Source organism: Arachis hypogaea, chromosome 4 (assembly GCF_003086295.3).
Source record: "Arachis hypogaea cultivar Tifrunner chromosome 4, arahy.Tifrunner.gnm2.J5K5, whole genome shotgun sequence".
Taxonomy (NCBI): Eukaryota; Viridiplantae; Streptophyta; class Magnoliopsida; order Fabales; family Fabaceae; genus Arachis; species Arachis hypogaea.
Genome location: NC_092039.1, coordinates 12,466,787 through 12,474,833, shown reverse-complemented (window position 1 = coordinate 12,474,833; position 8,047 = coordinate 12,466,787). Strand labels below are relative to the sequence as shown.

Here is an 8,047-nt window from a genome sequence, read left to right as displayed (position 1 = left end):
ATATCTTTAGTCTATGTTATGATGATTCGATTAAATTTTTATACTGATCGTCAAAGATCTAACGCAATTATCTTTCTTAATTTTATTCGAACTTGAAACAGATTATGTAACATAATGGAGTTGGTGGTCTTGCTCATATATAAATATAACATTAACCTTTTATATTTGATGCTAATAAATTCATAAACAAGTGGCCAAATATCATACAGAAGTAAATAACAATATTAAGAGAGGAATTAGTTAATTAATATTATTTAATTTCCAATGCAGCATAATATTTCACACACATATATATATATAAACTTTAAAGATAAAAATAAGACATTATTTCGAATTTTAGGTCTAGAACAGTAATATTTTATTATCCTTTTACTTATATGTAAATATACACACATTGATTTTTTTTTTCCCCATAATAAATCGAGTACAATATATAACAAATGGCAATTATTTATTCATTAGATGAGAATTTATATATTTATACGATATGAGACATATTTGTTGTATACTTTTTTTACCCCAGAAAAGGCATTAAAGCCGCCATAGCTTTAATTACGTTCCAAGTAAGATTTAGCTATGGTACCATTAGCTCCCATAGGGTAGAATCCACCAGGAACATGTTCATCACCTGTTCCATACACTATTCTCAATATCTCTTTTGGAGTTCTAGGATATGAAAGTGAATAATCGTTAGCTGAAAGAACATTCCCTGTGACTTCACCTTCAGCACCAAGCTCTTTAGGTACCACAAGGCCTTCATCTTTAATACCTTCCCTCCCTAATTTGTTTCTAAGGTTTGAGATGCGATTTGTGAACTCAGTCACACTCACTTTATATGGGATTACTATCTCATCTCGCCGTTCGTATAACAAACCTCGGATTATTGCATCCTGACCAGACTCCACACCTAAAAGTCCTGCAACAAGCTGTGCATGCAATATCGCACCATATGTTTAGATATTAAATCAACCACTTTCAAAAGTTCATGAAAAAGTTTAAAATTTAAAATTCTGTTAGGTTGTTAATAAATCTTAAAAAAACACTTATGTTAAAAAGGACAAAGTATATAATATGAAAGAGTTAAATGTTTTTTTAATTAGATTTTAGGTTAAAATGTTGTACCTGATTGAATATTTTATTTGTTTTTTACTTAATTTATTTTTGCATAATTAGTTTGAATGCATGATATAAATTCCATTTTTAGCACAGTTAATTTATGCAATTCATGAAAGCATATATATATTAACTTCAATTAAATTTTATAAGCTCATTTTTACTGACTTTCTTTTTTAAAAAATCTCTGAAACCAATAATTTTCTATTCAAAAGAAAATAACTATTTTACATTCATCTTGAAAATTTATTTATAAATGCAAATAATAATAATAATAATAGATTTTTGCTAAACTTAAATTATTTTAAAATTAATTCTATAAGAATATAAATCATACATCAATAATGCACGTGAGTAATTTTTCTAATAAAAAGGACAAAAATATTTTTCAATAAAATACAGTAGAATTGGGCAATAGAAATGTGACACATGGATGAACCACCAAAAATGGATGAATCAATAAAAAAGTAAACAATTTTGTCTTAAATAATGAAACAACAAGTTTTTTAAGAATAAAGGTCAAAATAGATTAAATTATTAATGAAAAAAACCAAGAAACCTTTAATTAATGAAATAAATAAAAACCCCAAATTGTACTATTTCCCTTTGTGAATATTTTGAATCATTGTCCCACACGTATGTATTATATAATAAGTGAATTGATTTTTCATTATTTTTCGACCATATTAATTACTTGATCCACCGAATTAGTTTGGAGGTTTTAATTACCGCTTTGGCAGTGGCACTGAGCAGAAGTGGGTTGGCACCAACATAGCCATTGAGACCAACATAAGGAATCACATAAGATGCAATTAAATAGTTTATGTCATTAGCATAGGGATCAAATGGTGGCTTCAGCCTTTTACCAAAGGCATTATTTATTATTTGTCCAAATATTTCTGAGCTTATATTCAGCAATGGCCTTGAAAATCCTCTCACTGTGCTCTTTATTGCCCTGCAACAGTACAACCAAACTTAATTAAGTACTTTTATTTTTTTTTAAATACTGATTAAATTTTAATAAAAATACTAGTCCCAACCTAAAACTTTTTCTAATTTAATTACTCTCAGGTAGTATTTTATAATAATTAATAATTGAATCAAGAATATTTTCCTCTTTACTGTATGAACAAATTTTAACCATATATTTACGATTGTTTTTCTTTTTATTTTGCAAAACTTGATTTATAAATTCAAATATGTTTTACTCTAGAATGAATGCAATACTCACAATAATTAACAAGAATAAAGACACAATAATCACAGTTTATACAAAATAACGAATTAAATTTTTCTGATATATTAATAGGAAAATGATTGAGAATGAATTAATTTTATTTACCTAAATTAAAATTAGATTTTTTTTTAATTTTCTCTTTCCTTCCCTGTTACAAAAATCCAAAATTCAAACCTTTAATTTTTATTCATCTAGTTGGCTGATTGATAGTTAAAAAATAAGTTTTTTTTTTTTAAATAAAACCATGATGATTAACATATACACAAGCAAAAATGTCTTACAATAAGAGAAATGATTAATGAAAATCTAGACTATAAATAAATAAAAACAAGAATGAACCTCAAATGTCCAACTTCTTGGAGACCAAATTGAAAGATAATATCCTTAATAAGGGGACTAAGATCGGCAATTTTGCCACCAATGGGAGAGGGTCCTCCTTCTGTTAAGTTAGGGTTAACCACATCCAAACCATAACCCTCGGCTCCAAACAAAAAAAATTCAGCTTCCAAGTACTCCAAGTTCAGAGCTAATTCAATCATATCAATATCAGATTTTGGAATAGTATCCCATGATCTAACAAAAATTTTATTAGGAGAATAAAAGAGAAACACTAGTAAAAACACAACAAAGGAACTCATGGGATTGAAAATAATGTTAAGTGCCATGTGGATTTTTTTTTTCCAGAGAAGATGATGTGTGATGCATGCATATAGGTTTAAACATGCGTCTATATATAATACCGAAATGGAAATATTTGCAAATAAGTCCTCTAATTTTTGTATAGTGTTAGAAGACAAAGACATAAATCATTTTAAAATATGTGATTTAGCAATCCTAAATTGCTAAAGAATAATGATACCAACAAAAGACCCATTTTAGAAGAAAATTTAACAAAACATATTTTTTATTTATACTATTAAACAGCTTTAAAATGTAAAAGTTACATATTTTAAAAACGATTTTGTTAAATGAAAAAAATGAAGAGGAAAAAAATTAAAAGCAAAAATATTAATTGATTATATTATCAAAAGGTGTCCGACACACAAATATAATAACTCAGCGAATACTTCGTCCTTTTATAATTTTTGAGCAATTTTTTTTTTGTTTTTCTGTATTCTTTCAACGAATAAGAAAGTGAAAATTTTTTATTTAAATTATTTAAATATAATATTTATAAAAATAGGTAAACAAAGTATATTTATTGATATGCATCATATCCAGGATAAATTTAGAGCACACAAATATAAATATTATATTTAAATAATTTAAATAAAAAACCCAAGAAAGTGCTATGTGCCAAAAGGATAGTCGGGCAAGTACTTGTTAGGTGGGGTACATAATTATCAAGCATTTAAGCTAATTAGGTTTTGTGATTAATTAATATTTCTTAAACATTCTTTTTCAATGTTTTGGGGGGGGGGGGGGAATAGTTTACCTTGCTTTATTGTGTCTGGTCAGCATTAGTACTGAATTGGTGGATATATTGGTTAAATTTTAACAAAAATATTGATGTACTTTAAAATTCAATCAGTTAGTATATTTGTAATTTTAATTTTTTAATTAAATAATTAAACACTAAAATAATTAAATTTGTTATAGTAAAATTACTAAATTTAAAGTAAATGAATAATTAAACTTGTTTATATATAATCTAATTTATATAGTAATATAATACATTTTGAAAAAGTATACGTTATCAAGAGCTGCCAACTATTACCAACACAAATTAAAAAAAATTAAAATAAATTTATATGGCTAAATTAGGTTTAATGTGGGGTCCATGAAAAACATTTTGAAAAAATAAGGAAAGGATAAACGTGGATCAGGTTAACATCAAACTAGAGAAACCCAATATTCCAACCCTTTCACGCAACCACTTTTCTAAGAAACCATCGCCGAACGTCTCTCTCGTACAATTGGCCAAAATTTTCAGTCACCGGGACGCCGCCGTGCCCAGTCCGCCAGTGACCGTCTCTCCCCCCGATTCCAATTAGATACACCAACAGCCTCGTGGAAGATAGATGCGACGTACGTCCATGGTGGTGTCGTGAAACCGTTGTGCCGTGAACTATACTAGGTAATATCTCCGTCCCAATGTTAGTAACATCGGTAAGAATCTGCAATAACCTTTCCATTTGTGACACAGACCCTTCCTCGAGCACTGATTTTCAGTGTATGTGTCTGTGTTGAAGACGAGTGCATCACAATATGTCAATGGATACACCAATTTTTGAAGAAGCATTGTACGGCAGTGCGTATGACACGAGGGAGAATTCTAATTCAACCGACATTAATGTTCCGTGTTTGAGTGAAGATGACACACCACATGTAGAACAGGTAATTCTTCTTTTAGTAGCATCTTTGCTTAGGCCTTCCAACAACTTTTTTTTAATGTTTTAAATCATGGGTTATTAACAGGGATTCAGATGTGTCTTGTTTATTTTTTTTATTTCTTTTTTTTTTAACTTAATTTGCTTAATGTGACTTTTTCATAGTGACTTAATGTGTATTGTAGTGAGTTTTCTTGTGATATACATAGCAATAAATTCAGTTGAGAATGACAATATATTTTGAGCAATGCATTGAGATCCATGTGTTTTGTATTAGATATTTGCGGTTTTAGGAATGGTTAAATGAGTTTTATATTAGCAAATTAAATTTGTATTTTTTGGCTCTAGAATTTTAATTTGGGAGTACACCAACTTATTCTTGCATGTGTCTTGTTCATTTTAGATCATTCACTCCTTTTTTTTTTTTTGAGTTTAATTTGCTTAATGTGTGTTGTTCATGATAGGTTAATGTGTTTTTTGGTGAATTTTTCTGTGATACATGGAGCCATATATTTAAGTTGAGAATGAGTGTATATTTTAAGCATACATAGTCTTTCTTGTTTATTTGCCGCAATACTCTGTGATTTTTTTTTTCAACTTAATTTGCTTAACGTGAGTTTTTCATAGTGACTTAATGTGTCTTGTAGTGAATTTTTTTGTGATACACATAGCAATAAATTCAGTTGAGAATAACAATATATTTTGAGCAATGCATTGAGATCCATGTGTTTTTTATTAGATATTTGCTGTTTTAGGAATGGTTAAATGAGCTTTATATTAACAAATTCAATTTGTATTTTCTGGATCTATAATTTTTATTTGGGAGTACAACAACTTATCCTGGCATGTGTCTTGTTCATTTTAGTATCATTCACTCCTATTTTTTTTCTCAGTTTAATTTACTTAATGTGTGTTGTTCATTGTAGGTTAATGTGTTATTTTTTTCTCAACTTAATTTGCTTAATGTGACTTTTTCATGGTGACGTAATGTGTCTTATAGTGAATTTTCTTGTGATACACACAGCAATAAATTCAGTTGAGAATGACAATATATTTTGAGCAATGCATTGAGATCCATGTGTTTCTTATTAGATATTTGCTGTTTTAGGAATGGTTAAATGAGCTTTATATTAGCAAATTTAATTTGTATTTTTTGGATCTATAATTTTTATTTGGGAGTACACCAACTTATCCTTGCATGTGTCTTGTTCATTTTAGTATAATTCAGTCCAATTTTTTTCATCAGTTTAATTTGCTTAATATGTGTTGTTCATGGTAGGTTAATATGTTTATTACAAGAAAAATATAGTAATTTTTTATATCAATTTAGTTTGGTTTGTCCATTAGTAGGTATTATCAAAAGTTAGTAGGGATACACTTTGTTGCATGAATTGTGTTTTACAATTTCTTAGTTTAGCATGTGGAGATGATGTTTCCAGCTTTGAGTTTTTTTTATTTTTTTTAAATTTTTTTTATGGCTTTGATCATCGATAGTAAGTATTTACACCAGTTTAGTTTGGGTTGTCAATTAGTAGGTATTTTCTGTTTGTTGGTAAAGTTTTTATTAGTGTTGAATGGTCGATGTGTATCTTGTTTGGTGATATGTCCTCGTGTATCGATTTTAGGAAAAAGAATCTGAAGACGCTATTCAGAAAAAGGATGATGCTACGGTAAGCAATAATGAGGTGTGAAATATATTTTATTCTTCTCGCAAAATTAGTGACATATTGAAAATTGTTTAGATTAATGTGGTTTGTGTTGAATGATGCATTTTCTGTATGGATTTGCAGGTCCCGGATCACACTGGAATTCCAATGGAGGAAATTCCGTACGTAGGATTGAGATTTGATTCGTTACAGCAGGCACAAGAGTTCTATTCTAATTATGCGAAGAAGGTTGGGTTTGTGACGAGGATTAGGAATACAAACTTTGACAAGACTAGGAAGGAATTAAAGGTACCTATTAATCAATCGATACACTACAGTCGTGAAGGTTATCGGGAGTCTCGAGTGAAGGCAGCAATGCAGGTAAAGAGAATAACAACAGCTGGGTGCAAAGCAAGGATGTACGTGATGCTTGATAGGCATAATGATAATTGGTTGGTGACCAAATTAGAATTGAAGCACACCCACGCGTGTTCTGCCGAGCAAGCTGTGCATTACAGTGAGTACAGGAAACTGACCATGCATGCCAAGTGCGTGATTCAGAACAACGATGAGGCTGGCATACGGCCTAACAAGACTTATCTTGCACTGGCGAACGAGATTGGTGGGTCATCAAAGTTGGGTTACTCAGAAAAGGATGTTAGGAACTTTATAACAAGGAATTTGCGTTGTGCTGACGTAAACAAAGATGTGAAGGAAATGATTAGATATTTCATGCGAATGAGAGACATAAACCCGAATTTCTTCTTTGCAGTTGATGTGGACGAAAATAACAAGTTTAAGAGTACGATATGGGTAGATGCAAGATGCAGGGCATCATATGAATATTTTGGAGATGTGGTATCGTTTGATACAACGTACAGAAGGAACAAGTATGTTTATGTTTTTGTCTCCATTATAAGGGTTTAAATTTTTCCAACAATATTGTGATTTAGTAATTTCTGGCTGTCTTTATTGCAGGCATGGACTTCCGTTTGCATCTTTCGTTGGTGTCAACCATCACGGCAAGTCCACACTACTCGGATGTGCTTTGTTGGGTAATGAGGAAATTCCTAGCTTTGAGTGGGTCTTTAAGAACTGGTTAAATTGCATGGGAAGTCCCCCACATGCCATCATCACAGACCAGTGCAAATCCATATTTGGCGCAATTAAGAATGTTTTTCCAAATACTAGACACCGATGGTGTATATGGCACATAATGAAGAAGATACCACATAAGCTCGGAGGATATGCTAAATACAGGGAAATAGATGATAAAATGCATGGCACGGTTTGGAATGCCCGTTCTGAAGAGTCTTTTGAGAAAGATTGGTGTGCATTCGTTAATGACTTTAACCTACACAAAAATAAATGGCTATCAGGTTTGTGCTTTATAGTGCTCTTGTATTATTTTTTGATGGTAGGTATGCTTGGAAGGTTCGGTCTTTATTTTACTAGAATTCAGCCCCCGTTGTCATTGGATGATTGCAAACCAATTTGGATACTTTTATGGAATATTTTTATTTGAGACGTAGATGTACAGTTGGTTAACTAAGTCTTTAGTGGTGTACTGTGATGTAGCTATTTATTCATGATGATGATTCCCGATTTGATATGTATGTTTTGGTTTTGTAGACCTTTATGAAGATCGTCGAATGTGGGTTCCAATATATTTCCAAGGTGAATTTTGGGCTGGTATGAGAAGTACCCAACGGAGTGAGAGT

General features: G+C 30.5%; 1 protein-coding gene across 1 annotated transcript; it reads right to left on the bottom strand.

The window, feature by feature from the left end:
- Window positions 1-334: 334 nt before the first annotated feature.
- On the bottom strand, window positions 335-3,043 carry LOC112796307 (ferritin-like catalase Nec2). The gene is made up of 3 exons (XM_025838688.2): window positions 2,690-3,043; window positions 1,843-2,068; window positions 335-926 (listed from the first exon to the last, which is right to left on the bottom strand). Exons 1-3 carry the CDS (start codon window positions 3,013-3,015, stop codon window positions 549-551), a joined length of 930 nt encoding a protein of 309 aa, XP_025694473.1. The 5' UTR covers window positions 3,016-3,043; the 3' UTR covers window positions 335-548.
- Window positions 3,044-8,047: the final 5,004 nt, after the last annotated feature.

What these genes read in the sequence shown, in the direction of transcription:
- LOC112796307 (XM_025838688.2), bottom strand. Translation starts at nt 3,015, where the DNA reads ATGGCACTTAACATTATTTTCAATCCCATGAGTTCCTTTGTTGTGTTT. An exon ending in CAAGAAGTTGGACATTTGAG is followed by an intron (nt 2,069 to 2,689) that starts GTTCATTCTTGT and finishes GTACTGTTGCAG; the next exon opens with GGCAATAAAGAGCACAGTGA. An exon ending in TCAGTGCCACTGCCAAAGCG is followed by an intron (nt 927 to 1,842) that starts GTAATTAAAACC and finishes TTGCATGCACAG; the next exon opens with CTTGTTGCAGGACTTTTAGG.